Consider the following 23,342-nt stretch of genomic DNA (forward strand, 5'->3'; position numbering starts at 1 on the left):
CTCAAGGACACTTCGACATGTAGGCTGCCATGGTCAGGGATCAAACCACCAACCCTCCGATCAGTATACAGCCGATCTACCAACTGGGCCACAGCCGCCCCTGTGTACGTCTGTGTGTGTGTGTGTGTGTGTGTGTGTGTGTGTGTGTGTGTGTGTGTGTGTGTGTCCTACCCGTGTCAGAGTGTGTAGTACTCTGGAGTTTGCAGCTTTGACTGAGTTGAACTTTTGTACGTTGTGAGCGCAGATCTTGATTCCTGAAGCTGAAGCTGCTCCGAGCTGCAGGCTGAGGCAGGCGAGGAGAAGGAGGAGGGGGAGGGGGGAGGGGGAGGAGGAGGGGAGGAGAGCGCCACCTCATGGTGAAACTGTGGACAAAACAAACACACAGTGTTAACCCTCAGGGCAGGTTGAGAGCATTTTACGCGCTTTTCATTATTATTATTTTATAATTTTGGTTGTGTTCATGCATTTGTCATGTATTTTGTCCATATTGTGTATTTTTATTTGCTCTTGTAATTTCTAGCTCAGCTCCTGCAGTAAAGCACAAAATACACTGTGTACAAACAATAGTTACTTGAAAGGTTTAGACATTGAAACCCATTCAAAATGCTGTTTCTGATCTCACCTACGTTAAAGCATAATACATTATAATAAATGATGGCACAATTATTATTAATAGATGGCACTATCATAATCCCCCCCACCCCAACCCCCCGATCCTGAGAAGTGTGTGAGTGTGTATGAGAGTTTGTGTGCATGTACGTGTGTTTTTGTGTGTAAGTAACAAAAAAAGATTATTCAGCAGGTCTATAAACATGGTGGCATCATGTCACAAACCTGGCACATAAAGGGTTAAAATATTTAAAGATCAATTAGTGTTTAATATTAACAATTAGGTCAGATGTGGGGGGGGGGATCAGTACAACAGAAACAGAATATAATAATGTAGAATATTTTTTATAGCTTGCTTTTAACGAGCACCATTAATTTGCTGAGCAGTAAAGGTGTGCATAAAATTTGAAGTAGCCCTTAATGATGCCGGAGAAACAACAACAAACCAATGTAGTTCTGTTTTGTTGATGAAAGATTGAGCTTGTTTTATTTAATGAATTATAGATTTTTATTAAATTAATATCTAATGATTTTAAATACAGAAAGCAGAAAAAAACCTTCAGTTTCCCTTTGCACACCTGTGCAGGTGAAAACAGGTGAAGATATTATAAATATGTTTTTGGTTTATTTATTTAGGTTTATATATTTGCACAGTTATAATAACATAAAATGACAAAGATAACAAATAATGTAAAGTGCAGGGAGAGGCAGAAAACCCAGATGGTTTAGCTTATTTAAAGCCTCCACCTAAAACTTCATAATTTCCTAGATATAAGAAAATAATAACAAACTGATAATAGAAAAACATATGTATAACATCAACAACAAGTTATAAGGACAATAACAAAAATAACTATAAAAACAAAAATATGAACATCATATAAAAGTGTGTTTAAGGTATACCTTAATGTTAAGGTATTCCATAATTCTGTCTCCCTAAATTTAACAATAAATTAAACTCTGCATGCAAGAAATCTTGGAGGATGAAGATCTAAAGATTGACACGTTGGATAAGAGTGAACCTGAGAATTACATTTAAAATAACTCTTAAAGTGCTCTGTAAGTTTTCATGATCTGAATATACACTACCGGTCAAAAGTTTTAGAACACCCCAATTTTTCCAGTTTTTTATTGAAATTCAAGCAGTTCAAGTCAAATGAACAGCTTGAAAGGGTACGAAGGTAAGTGGTGAACTGCCAGAGGTAAATAAAAAAAGGTAAGCTTAACCAAAACTGAAAAAGAATGTACATTTCAGAATTATACAAGTAGGCCTTTTTCAGGGAACAAGAAGTGGGTTAACAACTTAACTCTATGGAGTCTTGGGCTATTTTGTCCATTTTTTAATTCTTTTCTTTTCTTTTTTGGTCATTTTGTGTCATTTTTTAGTCCTTTAGTCCAACATAAAATGTGATTTTGAATCTTTTTTTTACTTTCAAAACACTATCATGCTCAATCAAGAATTTTAAATATTGCAAATGTGCATTAATTTCAGAGTACACTGAGACATTAAACAGCATCATTTTCAATTTAATTTTGGAAAAGTTGGTGTGTTCTAAAACTTTTGACCAGTAGTGTACCTTAAAAATAAAAACACATATTTGAGAGATATTGATGTCATGAACAGTAAGTATCTAAAGGTCCAGATGAGGCATGGGATTTGGTCACCATCCTAGCAAAACACTTCTGAAAAAACAAAATTCTGTGGAGTGTAGTAGGAAAGGTGCCCAAAATGAATTACAATACGAGATATGGATAAATTAAACTATAATAAAGTATACAGAGAAAGTTTGTAGTAACCAGAGAACTAATCCTCCTAATTATACCGATCTATATTTTTTGCTAACCCAGTGTATATGGCTTTCCAACTCAAACTCTCATCAACAAAGATTCCCAGGAATCTTGTTGTTGAGACTTGAGGCATCTCAACAGACTGAATCATGACTTTACAAGAATATATAGAGTTGCTTTAAACTGTGTCAGTCCTCATGCTGGAACACACTGACCACAATATCTTTTAAGGAACTGTCTTGAATAGAAACACAGTTGGACTCCTAATGTAGTGAAGTGAAAGTGACTCAGTGAGTCATTCCTTCACAAACAGGAAGAGGAGGAGGCGGAAAACTACAGAGAACTGATTAAATCATGAGAAAAAGAAAGGTTGTTATGAGAGAAACAAACAGACTTAGCCTGGAGTCAAAGCAGGAGGTTTATAATAATTAACTTGGTGTGAACTTTAACAGAGTTTATCATTTTTATAGATCAAAGACAGACAGAGTGTGAGTGTGTGGCAGGTGGAGTGGTCGGACTGGTCTGATGGTGCAGGAGGGAGAGCATGTTCAGACCTGAGAGAGAGAGACGCGCGCGCACACACGCACACACACACACACACACACACACACACACACTTTTTATGTATATAAAGTGTATATAATGAATGCATGTGTCTTATTTCTTTGTCTTTGTTGACTCTCCTGTCTGTGTCTTGACTAAATGTCTCACAGAGGATAAATAAAGTCTGATGTGATCCGAATACCAGCAGCCGACATCACAGAGCTGCATCAGCACACAGAGCCAGCTTCATACTGCAGCCTGTAATCTGTACACACACACGCACACACACTCGCACCCCCACACACACATGCACGTTGGCTGACGAAACACCTTCCTGCAGGAATGTGTGTCAACGGTGACAAGCAGTAAAGACGTGTTTTCGTGTTTACGAGCTGCTAGAAGCTGCTTTAAAATGAGGAACTGAGTGGATCACACTTTAACATGAAGCTGTCACTGTACTCGGGTTAATTCACACGCACACACACACGCACGGACACACACACACAAACACACAAAGAGGAGTCAGTGGTTAGAGTCCGGCAGTGAGTCAGTTGTGACTGTTTGAGGCTCTCAGCTCCTCCCAGGCAGGGAGGTGGTGGGACCAGTAGAGTGACTTCTGTTCAAACACTCCCTAAACTCTGTCACCATTACACATTTTTAGGACGATATATTTTCCCAGAAACTATCAGGATAAGCGATAGTATCGTTGTATCGATGTTTTAGTTTTATAACCATATTAGAGCATTATGAGTACATCCTTTTACACAGCAATGCATTTTTAAATCTGGAGAATATTAAACATTGGAATTAAAATGTGGAAAAGAAATCTTAAAATGTCCTAGATAAAACACAAATAAATAAACTACAACCAAAACAAATAAAATAGACTTTCTGTGTCAGCCTCTCCTGTCCACACACTCAGATTCACGTTTAAATGAACAAACTCGTCTGTGAATGTTATTTCTACTGTTTGTTTGTTTGTTTGTTTGTTTTACAGTGAAGACAACAACTCCCATGATCCCACACTACATCATGACATCATCAATATCCATCTTTCACCAATTAACACAGAAACAAGTTCATGTTTAACACCTTTCACTTCACAACTTCTTTCAGCTCCACTTCTGATTCTTAAGCATTTTGGAGGAATGTGTATAAATATGTGAGTTGAGAGTCGGAACAAAGTGATGATTAATTTAGTCTTTACAGACGGATCAAACTATGAAAAATTTAATAAAAACACTATGTGTGTTGCTCAACAAACAGACAGAAGAACACACACACACACACACACACACACACACACACACACCTTAATCTGGGTCACACGCTTCACAACTCACACACACACACACACACTGGTCCAGTCCCAGTCGGCGCGCGGGTGTTCTTACCTGTGCAGGTGAGCGGAGGGTCCGGGGGGTCTAGAGGTTCTGGTCTCGGTGCTGCGGTTCGGCTTCCTGCTGGGTTATGATTAGGGTGGAGGCTCTCTCTACCTGCCTACCTGTCTACCTGCCGTGTGCCATATCACGCTCCGCCCATCCTGCAGCACCTTCCTGTCAGGTAAGCCGCGCCCTTCAGCTCTGCGGCGTTCAGGTCCTGCGGGGAAATCAGGATTTCTGCACTTCAGCACACAGCACAGAGGTACGGGAGAGGATCAGGGCCAGGTCGGAGAAAAATACATCATTATAATGCTTGAAAATAAAGTCGTAAGACAATGTTGAGAAAACACGTATATAATATAAAATATAATGCAATATATGTCTAAAAAATTCACATCACTTACATAACAGCAGATTCCCCAAAACAATAGGTATGGTAGCTGCTACCAAGAACAGCACATTTATGTGTATAGTAGAGGGGGTTTAGTTCAACTAATCCCTTAAATATTGTGTCATTGCTCATTTTATGACATTTATGAAAACCAGGCTGCAGCTGCAGTTTACGGAACTGTTGGATAGAAAATAATGTTCCTCTGATGACCTAGTAACACCAATCTGTGAATATCTTTACAACTATCTCTACAACTATAACATTTTTTTACTGTATTCTCATCATTTGGACTTTATTCTCATTATTTTTTTATTCTATGTATTTTATTTTTTTTGCATTTTTGTCGGTTTTTATCTCATATATTGTGTACAAAGATATGTTATTTGACTTCATTTGTATTAAAATACATCAAAAGCTGTATACAAGTAAAATATATTGTTAAACTATTAAAATAATTTTAATACTAATGAAAATGAGTGAGGAGGTGCAATAAGAGTTTCCCGCGCATTTCCAATGTGGAAATGCACTAAAAATTAATATTAAAAAATATCTCTGTAGACAGACAAGATAAAAACAAAATAAATACAAATAAAGTTAATATAAAATATATACAAGATCAAAGAAGAGAAAAATACAAGAATACAATAAACACTATTTACAAAATAAAGACAAGACAAAAATACAAATAATAATACATTTAAAATATATATATATACACACTATTCACTGATACAGATATGTGCATGGTTAAAATGTGTATTAAAGAATTAAAGTCATATAAACAGTAGAAATATATTTTCACTGCATAAACATTCTTACTTTTAATTTCTTTCATATTTTATTATTTTTCAGTAGAATATTGACCCAACTTTAACAATAAAAAACGTGTTTACTTGACAAAAACAAATATTTAAAAAATGTTTAGTGGAATTTTTCTTGTAATTGTCTTTTTAAGCTTTTTTTTTTTAATTATGAAGCAGCATTATTACATCATATGAAAAATGTATAATTTTCTTTGTATTGACGCCTGATTCCTACTTGATGTCTATAAAAATGACATTTTTATGCACTATACTGTCAAGTATTTAAACCAAATGGGTGACGTTTTAAATGTCATAAAGTCATACAGATATTATTGATATTATTGAATTTTCCTCATCAATGCATCATGTAGTATCAGTGCATTGAGCTCCTTACCGCCCCCTGTCGTCCTCCCGGATCACTGCATGCCCTTATATAGAGGCGGCCCTTCCTCCGGGCAGTAGCCGGGATCAGAGGCAGGAATGCGGACACTCTCCTTCGTACCGCCCGCTCTACAGCCGCAGGACAGTGCTGCCCCGAAGGTCCTCTCACCGGAGCTTCACACGGTTCATTACCGGCTGACATGGACTAAGAGGAGCGGGGACAGTCCGCTCGGAGCCCAGGGTGAGCTGCACTCCGACCCTCAGCGTGGTGAATCAATCCGCTCCTCCCTAAACAAACTTGTTAGCTTGTCTGCTAAGTTTGCAGTAATGTGAGCTAACGGGTTTCGCTGTTAGCTCAGCTCTATTCAGTCAGAAATAGGGTTGGGAACTTTAATTCAGTGTTTGTGGGATTTACATTTTACATTTTAATGTCACAAACATGGGTTAACGTCAGCCCGGGGCACCGGGAGAGGCGTCCGGACCCCGGGGCTAACTTTAGCTAACTATCGGTACAGAGGAAAGTTATTAACTAACTTTAATATCTGTTTACTAACTTTAACATCTGTTTATTAGCTTTAATATCTGTTCACTAACTTTATTATCTGTTCACTCACTTTAAACTGCTGTGACTGTTTTAAGTCAGGAGGTTACTGATGTTTAATGTTGGTGTAAAGTGACACTACAGATGAATATGGTAAATATTAATCTCAAATACTATGTTTAAATATGCCAATGAGGCCTTAGCTTATTACTAATGTGCTGATTTGGACAGTTTCAGAATATAAATCTGAACTGATAAAATCATGAACAGTTAACGGCTTTATATATAATTAGTGTGATATAATTCTTAAAAGAACATTTGGCAAAAAAAATCATTAGATCACGACTATTTAATACAAATGCTACAGTCATTTATTGAACTTCAAAAAAAGTTTTTTGTTTATTTTTTAACTGTTGACTTTCTTGGGGCTGCACGGTTTGGACAAATTATAGTTCATAATACTGAAAGGAGAAATATTGTTTTCCATGATTAAAAAAAACCAAATCATTTAAAAAATAGTTAGGCCTACTAAAATATTCCTGGTGCACACACACACACACACACACACACACACACACACACACACACACACACACACACACACGTGTGTGTGTATAGACTTATTTTGCCTTTATCATTGGAAAATCATTGGACATTGCACTCTTCCATATTGTGATTGGATTTATTGTGCAACATTTGAATATATATGAAAATAATTAAAAATAAGGATTATGTTCCAGTGCACTTCCACCTCCTTCTGTAAACTACTACTGATAAATATTCAATATAATATAAACAAATAAATGAGATGAAGACTGATGCAGCGGTTTGTGTTTGAGCTGTTGTGTCTCAGTCCGAGGGAAGATCACCTGCAGCCGTTTTTCTTCTCTCGCTGAGACTCCTGCTGTGAGGATCCTGGTTCTGGAGGCCGAGTCCTCGCCATGTGTTTGGTTTCCTGTCTGCAGGCGACTTAGCGCTCCGCTGCATTATTAATGTGTGACATGATTTCCATTCAGAGAGGCCACTGGCTCTGTAACCGGAGCCAAACTGGGATGTAGATCAGTGTGTCTGTGGGGCTGAAATGTGACAGAGTAGTTTTTTATGTAGGTGACCTGGATTGTAGTCGTGAGTGTCCCAGTAGGCCTGTCACCATAACGCATGTTTTAGGACGATATATTTTCCCAGAAACGATCACGATAAACGATAGTATCGTTGCATCGGTATTGTTTAAGTTTTATAACTATATCAGAGCATAATAAGTTCATCCTTTTCCACAGCAATGCATTTTTAAATCTGGAGAATATTAAACATTGGAATTTAAATGTGGAAAATAAATAAATAAATAAAACGTAAATAAATAAACTACAACCAAAACAAATAAAATAGACTTTCCGGCTGTTAACAAAACATTGCAAAGAGATAATTATTATGTATTGTATTATTTTATTTTTAAAATAACATATAAACAGCTGGAGTGGCTGCTTGTGAAATATAGGGTTTTTTTGCAATTTCTTGCTGCTTGTCAAACATTTGCATCTTTACTTTTAACACAAAAAAGCACAAAAAGTCACACATGTTAACGACAATATATTGAGTCCAGAAAAAACTATTGTGTCCATTTTTATATATCTGACGATAAGTCGATATAGTAATTATCATGACAGGCCTACGTCCCATTCTTTTTTTACTGTCAACAGTCAGACGGAACAACAGAGAACTAACTCCTGACCTTCACATGTTAATTCACCAGCCGTGACCTCTTTCTTCTTCTTCTGATCTGTAGTTGCGCACTGATGGTGTCCTATGAAGTAAAAGAATAAATGAGGCCAAATAAATTGGTTTCTGCCAATATTATATCTATCAAGCAATTATTACTGTAGATTACAGGTGTATCTCAATACATTATAATGTGATGGAAAAGTCAATTTCCAGTAGTTCAAGTCAAACAGCCCCAACCAAGTATTGAGTCATTTTGATGGACACAGGCAAGGCAAGTTTATTTGTATAGCACCTTTCAACGACAGGGCAATTCAAAGAGCTTTACACAAAACATTAAAAGCATTTAGGGGACGTGTAGAATGTCATTCAAATATAAGAATTTAGGACTAAAAACAAGCAGTTTAAATATTCATGAAAAAATATTTAAGTACATTCAAATATAAAATTTTAAAATGAAAGCAAGCTGATAAAATATATTTTTTAGATTATATAATATATATAATTACTGTAGATTATATAATTATTACTGTAGATTATATCATATATCTAATTATTACTGAATATTATCTTAATAAGTGATTTGGAGTCTGAAGTTTGATTAATGAGCCCGTCTCTGTTATCTCTTCAGACCCCTCCCCCTCCCGTGGCGGCAGCCAGGCATCGTCATGGCGTCCCGGCTGCTCGACCGTCTAAAGCGCTCGCTGTTTAAAGACGGACAGGGGCCGGGACCCGAGCAGGATGCCGGCAGTGGACAGGAAGAGGAGGAGTTTAAAGAGGACAGCTGGGAGGCGGAGCTGGAGGAGGAGGAGGAGTGTGTGACCGATCGGCTCGGTGGGATGCTGTGCTTCGACGGAGGAGGAGCAGCAGGAGCAGGAGGAGGAGCGGAGGATGACAACGAGGGGTCGGGGCTAGACAGTGACTCTGACTTCCTGGGAGAGTCGATGGAGGAGGGGCTCAGCAGCACAGGTGAGGGTCCACTGCTCATTCATGGTTTAACCTGTTACTATTCTGAGTCCCGCCGGCGGGCGTAGCAGGCTTTTTCAGAGGGATAATGTGATCTCTGATGTCATGCTATCTGAATGAAAAGAGCAGTTTAAGGCAAAAACCACATTGTTTTTCTCATGTAGTACAAATGTTCCATTTCCGCCTACTGTATGTGAATACTGAGGTCCCTAAACAGGATTTGAATGACATAAACTGGGCATCAGTGGAAAGCTGGGACTCTTGTGGATTCAATGAGTCCAGTTCTCTTCATGTGGGATGATGTTAGTCATCAGTAGTAGCCAGTTCATTGCAGTGAGGGCATTTCTTGAGTCTCGAGTCTATGTATATTGACAATAAGAGGGTTTCTCAGCAGTTTGAAGAACAGAAGTGCTCGTCATCCAAACGCTAAAAATACAGAAATCTCCAAAATGCCCAAAGTTTTTGAACCCTTTATATCTTGATGTAAAATTCTGGAGGGTTTATGACCATTTTTATCTATTCTCGATATGAATAAATTAGCATTGTTCAGCACCAAATGTGTGTAACAAATGGTATCAACACAAAAATTGCTGCAACAACTTTCGGGATACAGTTGAACATGGACTGGACTTTAGAAAGCGTCCACTAATGCTATGACCCTTTATTCGCCATAACAGGGTTCAATAAATAATTCATTCATTAAGTCATTTTTATTACATATTTTCGACCAGAGCAACTTGACACACTGTGCTGAGCTCAAATTAATCTTCAGGTTCAAAGCTTTCACATTATGTTCACCACTTCTATGTGGCATTTATTGTTGACCTGCTATCTCCCCCTACACATCCACTGCCCACAAACACTAAGAAAGCTCTTTGAATGTTAACAGGTTAATCGCACTAAGTGCTTTTTGGTCATCTGACCCTTGTCTCACCTGTCCCGTGTAGACGCCAGTCCTGTGGCTGTGTCCCCGGCGGGCCCCTCAGCGTCCTACCTGTTGACTCGGCAGCTCCAGGAGAGTTGGAGGTCTCTGCGGGGGCTGGGCGGAGGAAGCCCCACCTCACCTGGCAGGCAGCTGACCGACAACCTGCTGTTCGAGGTGACGGATGCCAGCGTGGTGCAGGACGGCTCCTCCAAATACGTGGTGAGTCCAGAGGGCCGGGCTGAGGGTCAGACACAGACCAGAGCCCAACATTGAAGCTCTGAACTAAATAATAATAATAATAACTTAAATTTATACGGCACCTTTCAAGAAGCCCAAGGACACTTTACAATACAAGACAAAACCGTAAGATGACAAACAACTGGGCTGTTTGGGAGGTAACTAAGCGGGGCGAGCTCATTCAGGTTTTAGCAGTCACCAAACTGGTGTGTCGGTCAGGACACAGTGAACAGATGAGGAGGAAAATGTTGTTTACCATCCCCAATAACCCGTTCTAAATATGAGGAGATAGAGGAATTCTTTTTCATCTATTATATTTCAGATTTCACCTGCTTACTTGTGCAATAATAGTATGTTGAAGTCTATATGTTTTATAAAATTGTATATTTTAAGTCTATATATTTTGCTATTTCCACTATTTTTTATACATGTATACTGAATTTATATACTGAAGTATTTAATTAATTTATACATACTGAAGTATTTCTGATTATGGAGTGCATTTTTCACAGTTAAACTGCCTTAACCACTGTGTCAGAGTCCCGATCACCAATTGTTTCCCCTTTGGTTGAACATGGAGATGTTAACTCTACAGTTCAGCGATCCATGATGCACAGATCCCTCTCCTCGGAGAAAAAACGTGTGGGAAATCCTTTCAGAATAAATCAGGTGTTGTGCATATTTGATCCCATATGTGATGTTTAATTGCGACAACAAGTTAAGTGTGGCTTAAAAACTGATGCGTAAAAATGATTTGGCACACATTACGCACTGGCAGCTCTAACGACTCTGATTATAGTTAACAACAGTGGAGTTTAGATGCAGCGTGTGTTGACGGACCCTTCTGTCATGGTGCAGGTGTCTGATCCGGCTGTGTTAACAGCCACAGTGACACCTTGTTGCTGATCCCAGACCTGAAGCAACAAAAAGCTTATTTTTCCTGCCTTCACCTCCTTAAACATGCAACCTATCATTAGCTATGACACAGTACAATGACGCTGCCTACAGGCTAAACAAGGTATCTGCTGCTGGCACATAACAGGCTCATTCTCTGTATATGAACAGCGTGACATCGTCATCGGCGATGATATAGATATAAACACATAACAACAGACTATGAGGTCACTGACATTCCTTCACAGACTTAATGCTCTTAAAGAAGGCGAATATCTGCAAGCGAACAGTGATGCACAGCAGCTGCTGCAGTCACCTGATCACCTGTAAACTAAACACACTGAGAACATCCAGGTACAAACTTTATCAAAGTGCATACGTCATCATGTGTGCACAAAGCGTGGACATCAGCAGGGAGAAGGGAAAGAACACAGCGGATGTCTGAGCCTTTTAACATGGGCCCTGATGACGGGTTGATGGTTAACTGAGTCCAACAGCCTTTATGAACAGATGGCGCTTGAGAAGTTTTTTTTTTTTATATGTCCAGGGAGGAAGGCAGCATGTTGGGTTTCAGCCAGGAGACAGTTCCAGAGGGTGGGGGCTGCAGAGCTAAAGGCACGAGACCCCCATTCATCACCCCCTGCACTAAAAGTTTGGATGTGCAGACCTGCATCAGAGGAACTCAGCTTACGGATGGTGTGTAGGGTGGAGGAGGTCAGTGAGGTATGGAGAGGCGAGGGCGTGGAGGGATCTGTAGGTCAGGAGGAGGAGTTTGTATTCGATGATTGGGAGCCAGTGAAGGTGGATGAGGCTGGGGGTGATGTGCTGCCAGGGCCCGGACTGGGAGAGGAGTCTGGTGGCGGAGTGTTGGATGTAATGAAGCCTGTTCAGGGATTTGGATGCGAGCCCTTACAGGACTTTGTTGCAGTTGTCCAGACTTATCGACTTATCGTTCCATATATAAGTAATTTTACCACAGCAATGAATTTTTAAATCTGGAGAATATTAAGCATTGGAATTGAAATGTTGAAAAGAAATATTTAAATATCCTAGATAAATAAAACGTAAATAAATAAACTACAGCCAAAACAACTAAAGCCTTTCAGGCTCTGTTAACAAAACATTGCAATGAGATAAACATTATGTATTATGTTATTTTATTACACTGCTCAAAATAAGAAAATAAAGGGAACACTAAAAATAACACATCCTAGATCTAAATGAATGAAATATTCTTATTAAATACTTTGTTCTTTACATAGTTGAATGTGCTGGCAACAAAATCACAAAAATCAATGGAAAACAAATGTATTAACCCATGGAGGTCGGTATTTTGGAGTCACACTCAAAATTAAAGTGGAAAAAAACACTACAGGCTGATCAAACTTTGATGTAATGTCCTTAAAACAAGTCAAAATGACCTCCCTACAACGCCTGGGCATGCTCCTGATGAGGTGGCGGATGGTCTCCTGAGGGATCTCCTCCCAGACCTGGACTAAAGCATCCGGCAGTCAGGCTACCTCTGGCGAGCACATGGAGGGCTGTGAGGCCCCCCAAAGAAATGCCACCCCACACCATTACTGACCCACTGCCAAACGGGTCATGCTGGAGGATGTTGCAGGCAGCAGAACGTTCTCCATTGCGTCTCCAGACTCTGTCACGTCCGTCACATGTGCTCAGTGTGACCCTGCTTTCATCTGTGAAGAGCACAGGGTGCCAGTGGTTAATTTGCCAATCTTGGTGTTCTCTGGCAAATGCCAAACGTCCTGCACGGTGTTGGGCTGTAAGCACAACCCCCACCTGTGGACGTTGGGCCCTCATACCACCCTCATGGAGTCTGTTTCTGACTGTTTGAGCAGACACATGCACATTTGTGGCCTGCTGGAGTTCATTTTGCAGGACTCTGGCAGTGCTCCTCCTGCTCCTCCTTGCAAAAAGTCGGAGGTAGCGGTCCTGCTGCTGGGTTGTTGCCCTCCTACGGCCTCCTCCACGTCTCCTGATGTACTGGCCTGTCTCCTGGTAGCGCCTCCATGCTCTAGACACTACACTGACAGACACAGCAAACCTTCTTGCCACAGCTCGCATTGATGTGCCATCCTGGATGAGCTGCACTACCTGAGCCACTTGTGTGGGTTGTAGACTCCGTCTCATGGGACCCCTTGAGTGAAAGCACCGCCAGCAATCAAAAGTGACCAAAACAGCTCTCATCGGAACTGAGAAGTGGTCTATGGTCACCACCTGCAGATCCACTCCTTTATTCGGGGTCTCTTGCTTATTGCCTATAATTTCCACCTGTTGTCTATTCCATTTGCACAACAGCATGTGAAATTGATTGTCAATCAGTGTTGCTTCTTAAGTGGACAGTTTGATTTCACAGAAGTGTGATTGACTTGGAGTTACATTGTGTTGTTTAAGTGTTATTTTTTTGAGCAGTGTATTAAAATAACATATAAACAGCTGGAATGGCTGCTTGGGAAATATAGTTTACATAGTAGTTTTTAGTTTTTGACAATTCGTGCTGCCTGTCAACATTTGCAGCTTTACTTTTAACATAAAAAAGCACAAAAAGTAACAGCATCCAGTTATATTTACACTATAAAAACAAGCTGGTCTGTGTTTGAGAGTATATTATTGTGAGCTTTTTGCCTTTTTTTTTTTTTTTGAGACATTTACTGAATATTGATAATCGGTTAATCTATGAGAAGGAATAAAAGAAATCCCAAGTCTTACCCTGTAATCATCCTGGACCCAGGGGTGTTAACAAATATTAGTCCAATCAAATGAGACTATGGGGGACAAGTTAGCCACAGAGGTATAAAACGACACGTCAGTGTTTGTTGGTTGTAGCAGTATGGAGGAAGCTGTGTGTCTGGATATGAGCCGGCAGAAACCGAGTCTGGGTTTCAGAAGGTAACCAGTGCTTCCACTCCAGACCTCTGAGTCTGTGTCAGGGAGGCTTCGGTTCGCCTCTGTGTCGCTGTGACAATAGAGTACTTTTTGGAAAGCGGCTGGTATGAACTGTGTGATAGCCAGATACAGCCTAGTCCCAGTGTCTTCACTACAGCGAGTGTCCTCTGTAGCTCCGTGTCATGCTGAACTCTGTGCCCGCCTACTTTTTAGAGGTCCAATCAGATGCAAAGGATTTGATTTGATCCCTCCTGTAAATATTCTGTTTCACTGAGGAAACGGAAGCTGAAGATGCTCTAACTTTTGTTTCACTGGGAGTCAGATTAAACTTGGAGGTTGATGTGGTCCGTCCCTGTCTGTCTCCAGCTCTACACCATCCATGTGATCCAGTCTGGCGGCAGCGATAAGACTCCCGCCATCATCACCCGCCGATACTCAGACTTCCAGCGGCTCCACGCCACGCTGCGCCGCAACCACGGCGACCAGATGGAGCGCGTCTGTTTCCCACGTAGGTAGAAGTTCTGTCCCGTTTCTGGACGCAGCGAGACTCGGGTCCTAAATGGATTAAAACTGTCCACTGAGACGCTGAAACGTGACCTTCCTGTGTTTAACCCCTGCAGGGAAGAAGCTGCGCAGGAACTTCACGGCGGAGACGATCGCCAAGCGGAGCCGAGCATTTGAGCAGTACCTGTCCCACCTGTGTGCCCTGCCCGGCCTCAGGGGGCCGCCGTGTGTCCGTCAGTTCTTCTACCTGAGCGACCTGCAGACGGGACAGCTGCTCATCAGGTACCTGACCGTCTGACACACACTCTCATCTGATGATCTGTCCTGCCTGTGAAACCTTCGTCAGTGTGCGTTTTATTTATAGGAGTTTATAGAAATGTCTTTACATATCACGGTCTCCACACTTGTAGCATTCCTGCAAGTAACTCATAATTGAGGGGGGGGGATATCTAGGCATAAACCTGCACAAACTAACATAAAAGAGAAAATATTGTTGGTGCTCAGTATTTGATCATCATTCCTCAATCTGAGTTTCCACTTCCATTAAAACTCTAAACTGTCTCATAGAGACTCATTCACATTCTGCTGACAGTAACTTAAAGGAAAGAAAAACAGATTATTCAAGTTGACGAATAACATCAAAGATCTTCTATTACGAGAAGATGATTACATGTTGGACACGTCCTGCCTTGCCTCTCACACTGCCTGTTTCAAAGTCTTGGAAGCTTCAAGAATAAGCTAATTTACACAGCTAATGGTCACATTACAAAAAGTTTCACCAAACATTTTGTGGTCACATTACAAAAAGTTTCACCAAACATTTTGTGGCTGTTTTGGACCCAGTTTGTGTCACGCTGAGCTGCTGAGACAGAGGCAGGTCTGCAGCAAACTTTCTCCTGATCTGTTCGTCAGAAAAATTACATTTGTGTGTCAGAATGTTCAGAAGTTTGTGTCCTGTGAAAAATGGATCCAAAAGTGACTTCAATAATATAAAATAATATCAACACAAAGTCCTTCAGACTCCTAATTTGAGTGTGGAAGCTGCAGACCCGAGCTGCACTGCTCCCTCCACTGGTTAACCTCGTCCCTGAGCAGCAGTGAAATTACTGATTGAAATTACTGATTGAAACATACAAAACATATACATTTAAAACGTGTCAGAAGGGGAACTTTTAATTTGACCATTTGACTAATTTCAGCTGCTAAATAATTTCTCATGGAGCGTTCCCTCTGAGCTGTTTTATTTGATGGTCCGTCTGGTTTCTGCTGCCTTGAATGCTCAAACCAACTCTGGTGACCAGAGAAGAACTCTGTTCCTCTAAATGTTAATATTAAACAGGAAAGGTCAAAGGTCACCACACAACACTTACAAGCGGTTGTGGCTCAGTTGGTAGAGCTGGTTGCCCACCGATCAGAGGGTTGGTGTTTCGACCATGGCAGCCTACATGTCGAAGTATCCTTAAGATACTGAACCCCAAATTGCTTCCGATGTTGCGTTCATCGGTGTGTGAATGAATTTCCAACGGTGGCAGGTGGCACCGTTTAGGGTAGCCTCTACCACCAGAATGAGTGTTTGTGTGTGAACGGGTGAATGACCACAGTCTGTAGTGTAAAGTGCTTTGAGTGGTTGCAAAGTAACTAGAAAAGCACTATATAAGTGCAGGTTCATTTACCAATTACAAATTTATGAAAAATAATACATTTACAAGAAAAAACTCTCACATTTATGAGAAACTCTAGCCTGGCTAACACCAGACTAATCACAAATGAGATTAGTCTGGAAACCAGCCGTTCATTTCTCCGTAGAGGAGGTGTGGTTTACGATCCTCCGGAGCCGTTTATTGGGAGCTTAGAATGTCTATCAAAAGCGTCTGTAGGTAGCTCTTAGCCAATCGTATCAGTTATACCAGATGATGTAGCAGAGCGACAGAAATTGATGTTTGTTGTGTGTGTGTCTGTGAGAGAGTGTTGCTTGCTGCTTTGCTTCTTCAGTTCTCGCTTTCTGCAAGATTATTTATTTTCACGCTTTATTCCCCCTCATGTCATTCAGCCACACACATCCGCTGATTTTATGGGCAATAAACAAGCTGCTGCGGGTCTCTCGGTGGCTCCGCTGTCCCCCGGCTCGTATCGAGATCACCGGCGTTACAATAGTGGGGCTAATAGCTAATAGCCCCGCTACAGTAATGCTACCGCTATTAGCCCCGCTACTGTAACGCCGGTGATCTCGCAACGAGCCGGGGGACAGCGGAGCCGCCGAGAGACCTTTCGCCTTTCAACTTTCGCTCTAAACTAGTCCCTCCCCGCTCTGTGATTGGATCCCTAAAACAGGGAATCAAGAAACCTCTCTGGTTGCCAGACTGCCTGGAGGTTCGAAATGAAATTTGAGCGCACAAGGCAGTATGGGATAGAGAAACTCACAAATTTACATGAAAAAAATTTACGAGAAAAAACGTACAAATTTAAGAGAAACACAAATTTACAAGAAAAATAATCTCAAATTTACAAGAAAAAAATCACATTTATGAGAAAAAAATCACAAATTTGAGAAAAAAACCTCAAATTTATGAGGAAAAAAGAAGCAAAAATGTAGAAGAAAAAAATCTCATCCATGAGGAAAAAAAAGACAAATTTAATAGGAAAATCTCACATTTACCTGCTTTACGTGAAAAAAACTCAAATTTGCGAGAAAAAAACCTCAGAAAATAGTTCGCTCTTCCCCTCTTCAGATTCAGTCCAACAGAACAAGAGTTCACAGAAAGAAACCAACCAGAGAGAGAAACGTGTAAAGTTGCTCTTTAGTTCCTCTGTGATCTTTCTGTTGTTTCCAGTTTGTGTCAGAGTGTTTGTTGTGTGTTGAGGGTGGGACGTTACCAGGAGGCCTTGGGTCCGCTGCTCAACGCCAAGAGGCTGCAACACAAACTGGGCTGGGCGTGTTACTATGACGACCAGGCCCAGGCCCTGCCCCCGGCCTCCCCCAGCTGGTTCTTCACTCTGGTGGGGCTGTCCAGCTGTTTCCAGGAGGTGGAGCAGCTAGAGGAGGCGCGGGACCACTGCGACCTCGCGCTGCGCGTTCTGACCCCTGCCGAGCCCGACACCGGGCCCCCCCCCCCCCGACGAAAAGCCCCACCCACTGACTGAAAAGCACCTGGACAGGCCACACCCCCTCCTGCTGCCGCTGCTGCGGGCGGTGGTGCGGCTGTCGTGGCAGACGGGGCGGGACAAGCGGCAGTGGGAGGAGCTTCTGCAGCACCTGGAGGAGCAGGGGGTGGGGCTAGACAATCAGCCAACCATCAAAGAGTTCCTGGTCAAACACAACCTGCAGGAGAGCGAGGGGGAGGGCTGACACACACATGCACATACACACACACACACACACACTGTAGAGGACAATCACTACAACATGAGTGCTGCGGCCACTAAAACACAGATGAGCTTTGAGAATAAAGTTTGAAAAAATTAGAAAAATGTTACTTTAAAAGGAGAAAGTCAGAATATTTCTAGTTGAAGTCATGAGAAATTATAAATAAATCTTACAGATTTAACCTTCCTCCAACAATGCCGATAAAATATAAATAAACAAAAGAAAGATAAAGATGAAGCTTAAATAAAATAAAAAAGGAAGTTGATGTTTTTCAATAATTAATAAAACTCAATTTATAGTATTTATTGTACTTTAACACATTAAAGCAATTCAAAAAGACAAAACAACGGACAAAAATGCCAACATCCAGCTAAAAACATAAAAAACACAACTGCATAAAAATATCAAAATCAAGATAATAGTCATAAAAGGCAACAAACTGTCTTTTTATTTTTTACAGGGTTATTAGAATTAAGTCAAATACAAGCAAGAATTAAAATATGAATTATTTTAACATATGACAAAAATGTGCATATGTTAAATACAATAGTAGAATAAAGTTGAACTATTAATAATGCCAGAATTTTTTTTTAAGAGAGATATTTCAAAAATAAATTTTAAAGCATTAGAATCCAATTGTAATGTTACAGAAAAGAATTCTTAACATCCTGACTTTCCTCTCATCAGTTTTATAATATTCAGACTTTTTCTCATAACGTTCCCTCTTTTTTTCAAACTCTGATGTTTTTTCTTTAGTGGCCGTTAAACTCCGTCAGCTGAGAAACTTTTAGAGTCTTAAGCAGCTTCAGTTCTCACTCGTCAGTGTTTTGATGGTCTGAGAACGTTCATAAAGGGAGGACTTTATTTCAAACCGTTTCCCTTTAAAAAGCAGTACTTAGAATAGTTGGAGAAAGTTTAAAATACAAAAAGAGAGTGAGTATAAAGTCTGAAATATAATAAGAGCAGAAGAGAAGAAAACATGTTTACATGCATGTTCACTAGCTGCAGCCTCCTTCTTCTTCTGTTGTTTTTATTGTTGTTGTGTTGTTTCTGGAGGATGATGTGAAGCTGTTGGCAGGTCAGACTCTCTAAAACTTGGTATTTAACCCGGAGACGGTGCAGAGTTCTCCTCAACTCGCATTCAGTCATCTCCTCACTTTCTTTTATTTTGGAAAAACTTGCAGAACCTTAAAAAATAGTTTATGAAGTAATTTGTTGCCTTAACCCTGAAATGAAAACATTTTTGCTCTTTGCCGGCTGCACCAATATTTCTGTTACCTGCCCGCTGCTCAAAGTGAAGCTCATAACGTTCTCCTGCAACATCTGGACAGCTGTTCAGATATCTTCAGTCAGATTCTCTTCCATGTTCGAGTCTGTAGTTCACCGTCAAACAGGCTTTCAGGGCAGAATATTAGTTGGTCAGAGGTCGTCAGTGTCACAGTAACTGTATATTTATCACAATACAGTAATTCTGTCAATTCAGTCAAAGGGACGGTTCTGGATTTTGGACATTAAGTTATAAAGAAACACCTGAAGACACTTCAGTTCCAAACAATAGACACAAAAAAAATAAAAGGAAAGTCCAGGGATTTATGAGATCACTGAACGCTGTAAGGAAGCGACTGATTTGACACGTGATAACATAACTTCTATACATTTATTTATTTTTATATATATATATATATATATATATGGAAGCTCGGCATGCACGGCTTCATCCTGCAGAACACCGCCCACCGCTCAAATACCAAGGGTTTAGAGAGTCCTGCAGCCAAAGACGAATCAGGACCAGAGATCTTATAGATCAGCTGTAGATTCTAACAATCAGTTCAAACGCTGCAGCTTATCACATGAAAGAAAAGAAACCTGGAGCAGCGTCACTCTTAAGCACTTTTCTGTGAATTTAAAAATAACTTTTATAAAAAGGACTATTGACTGGGTTTCTCTCTCTGTGATTAAGATTTCAATGCAAATATTTTGCACTTTTTTAAAAATCATTTATCAGCATCTGGAATGTTTTCATACAGAAGAGGATCAGGGACAGGCAGGAGGAGAAAATACTGAGAGGAGGAAAAAAATAAATTCTGCACTTTGCTTTACCAACTCAAAAAGTGACTTTATTCTCCTCATTTTGACTTTTTCTCAGACTGCGAGCTACAACCTGATTCTCCTCAATATGTCTATAATATTTGTCTAAAATATGCACATAAATAACATAAAAGCAGAATATTATAAAACAATAGATCTACCAAGAGTATCTAATTTATGTGTCTGTGATTTTAGTTCTGATGCACCTTATATATTGAGGTTATTGCTCATTTTCTGACATGATGAGAATCAGGTTGTAGCTGCAGAAACTGTTGATAGAAACTGATTGAACCTGTGAACATGTTGAGCAACACAGAAAGTCACTTTATTCTCCTTATTTTAACTTTTTTCTTAAACTGCAGAATGAAAAAAAAGATCTTTCTCAGTATTTTCTGCTACCTGGCTCTGATCCTTGTATTAATGTATTTTCACCCTGTGGACAGTTTTTTCAATAAATGCTTCTTCTGTTGCCAGTATGAAATATTCAGCTGTTAAAAGGCATTAAATAATCCAACATTTACTCACCACTGCAGCTCAGTCAGGTGTCTCTGCTGCTTGTCAGTGATTAAAATGTGTTTCAGTGTGTGACTTGATGAGGGAAACCGTTAGATGTGAAGACTTGATTTACATCAGCAGGAAGTTGTTTAGTTTCTTCTCCTGGTGTGAAACAAGATGAAAAAGGGACAAGATGAAGTCAGCACATTAAAGACTTCACCTGCAGGGAAACTCCGAATAATGCACACATTCATATTTCTGTGTTCACATCCTGAACACCAGCTGCTGCAGGAGCACATACAGCTAATGCACGTTTACAATACTCTGCAGACGCAGCGCTGCATCAACACTCGCTACACAAAGTCTGATTTGCATTCGGGCTGCAAATGCTGATATTCTCATCATCCATTTATATGCCTGTTATTTTCATTTTTATAAAGATTTGCTGATGGATTTCTGCTCAAAATACTCCTGACCTTTACACTGTCAATGTACAGCAGTGGTGGAAGTAATCAGATTACTTTACTGCAGTAAAAGTACTAATACACACTGTGAAATACTCCACTACAGTAAAAGTCCTGCGTTCAAACCGACCTGCTGCAGGTTCTGAGTCCTGCAGAAAGAGGAAACAGGAGCAGATGATAGTTGGAACTGTTCCACAGCTCAGAGGTTATATAATCTAAAATATATTATTGATTATTATTATTATTGATAATGTTTTTATTTTGTAAATATATGACAAATTTTAACTAAATATCCTGTTATGGGGTTTATTTATAAAAAAATGTCTAAAAGTAACTAAAGCTGTCAGCTAAACGTAGTGGAGTAGAAGTATGTAAGTAAGTTAAGAACAAGTATGTCAGAGTTGTATTTGAGTAAATGTAGTCGGTTACATTCCAGCGTTGCTGTACAGAGAAACAGAAATGTGATCGTGTTCTCTGACTTCATAGTTATTTTACTGTTCAGATGTGTGAGAAAATTAAAGGAAAACTTTGCACAAAACACATTAATTCATCATATTGACAATAAAAAAGGAAGAAAAGGTTGCAGATCTGAGTGAGTCAGATCCTGGGGAGCTGAGATCGAAGAACACAGAGAAAGATCCTCACCGAAGCTTTGACAACGTTAGATTTTCTGCTGATTGTTTCCGGATCATTTCAGAAAAGTTTATCTTGATGCCGTTTAAAAATTAAAGCTGTGCTCACACAGACAATCTGCATCGTTTCAGTAAACTCCCATCAGTCTTTGTTTTTATCTTGTGTTTGTTTTGTTGCTTCAGAAAAAGATGTTCAAGAGTGTTTTCAACTCCAGTTTATTTTATGAAATAAATTTGTTATAAATTCCAGATTTGTCTTTGGTTGTTTCTTCATGTTTTAACTGATCAGCTAGAACCTGACAGAGAGACGCTGAGCCCACAGTTCAGAACCAGAACCAGACCTATTGGAATCAGAACTGGTAATTTTGCGCCATTATCGTGTGTGTGTGTGTGTGTGTGTGTGTGTGTGTGTGTGACAGTGTGTGTGACAGTTGTACCACTCTGTCTCCAGCAGAGGTCGCTCTGCTTCAGCTCATAATGACGCAGTTTATTGTCAGTCACAGTTCACTTTCACTGCAGAACAGACAGTAGATCCTTTCTGCTGGTTTCTGCTGCTGGTTGTTAAAGCTGGTCTGGAGGTGAAACTGGTTCAGGACTCGGAGTCCGTCCTGCTGTTTCTCTGCACAGCTGACAAGTTTTATCTGTAAATAAGTCCCATCGTCCTCCACATACCATCACCATGGTGACAAGGCCAAGAGCTGCAGTAGAAACACCAGTTGCTATAGCGACGGTCACAGAGCAGGACTGAAGAGCCAACATGGCCGCCAGCGAGGAGCGGCTGTCAGTCACTGAAGTCACAGCGACATTTATTACTGAGGACAGGTCCTCTCCTCTCTGCTCTGTGTAAACAGCCTCTCCTGTCCTCTCCTCTCTGCTCTGTGTAAACAGCCTCTCCTGTCCTCTCCTCTCTGCTCTGTGTAAACGGCCTCTCCTGTCCTCTCCTCTCTGCTCTGTGTAAACAGCCTCTCCTGTCCTCTCCTCTCTGCTCTGTGTGAACAGATTCTCAGTGAATATTTGTCACGTGACCGTTGGTCTCAGCAGAATCAATCATGTCTTCACAGTGTCTCTGAGGAGCAGAATTTAATGTTTTTAACAGGATCTGGTTAGTGCAAACGCTTATTTTAAATGACACATGTAGAATAAAGAGATTCTGACACAAAGATCAACATTTTAACACAAGTTTTGTCCTGTCTCCACATGAATAAATAAGTAAATGAACCAGGCAGGGAGAGCTGAATACGAGACACGGTGCAGGTGCATTATGGTAATGTAGTATCCAGTGTTTTTGGAGTTGAACCTTTAAATCATTTCCAACAGAAGTTGAACCAACAACAACAAGAGAAGTTTTAATGTTCACAGTTTACTGACAGAATTTTACATCAGGAGTCAGATTTCATGTATGTTAGTGAGGTCACAGGGTGCATGAGAACAGAAACACAAAACCCACCATGCTGTCACAACCCTTCCTGTCTCATCACACACACACACACACACACACACACACACACACACACAGACGAACCTGAGCACTAGACGTCTCTCGCTCAGAGCTATGATTGTTGCATTCAGTCCTGAGAGAAACAAACAGTCGACAGTGAAGCTTCAGGGCCTCAAGTCCTTAAAGTTTACCTCAAGACGAGAGTTAATTTATAAATAAACGGCTCCCTTCTACTTTCTAACCTTCGGACAAAAAAAAAGGAGAACTTGAACTT

At 40.4% G+C, this 23,342-nt stretch overlaps 2 protein-coding genes across 2 annotated transcripts in view; one reads left to right on the forward strand and one right to left on the reverse strand.

Moving 5' to 3' along the window:
• LOC131971229 (deoxyribonuclease gamma-like) overlaps window positions 1-6,049 on the reverse strand; it is a 29,052-nt gene extending 23,003 nt beyond the window's left edge. The window contains exons 1-3 of the mRNA XM_059332558.1: window positions 5,911-6,049; window positions 4,335-4,559; window positions 172-362 (exon numbers count right to left, since the gene is read on the reverse strand). The gene's annotated coding sequence lies outside the window, so the exon portion shown is untranslated. The remainder of the gene's footprint in view (window positions 1-171; window positions 363-4,334; window positions 4,560-5,910) is intronic.
• snx21 (sorting nexin family member 21) lies at window positions 5,997-21,879 on the forward strand. The gene is given in 7 exon segments (XM_059332557.1): window positions 5,997-6,138; window positions 8,786-9,123; window positions 10,068-10,264; window positions 14,450-14,591; window positions 14,704-14,869; window positions 17,449-17,688; window positions 17,690-21,879. Coding segments are annotated over 6 exon segments (1,290 nt in total). The 5' UTR covers window positions 5,997-6,138; window positions 8,786-8,822; the 3' UTR covers window positions 17,934-21,879.
• The last annotated feature ends 1,463 nt before the right edge of the window (window positions 21,880-23,342 follow it).

This window comes from Centropristis striata, chromosome 5 (genome assembly GCF_030273125.1).
Source record: "Centropristis striata isolate RG_2023a ecotype Rhode Island chromosome 5, C.striata_1.0, whole genome shotgun sequence".
In the NCBI taxonomy this organism is placed as follows: Eukaryota; Metazoa; Chordata; class Actinopteri; order Perciformes; family Serranidae; genus Centropristis; species Centropristis striata.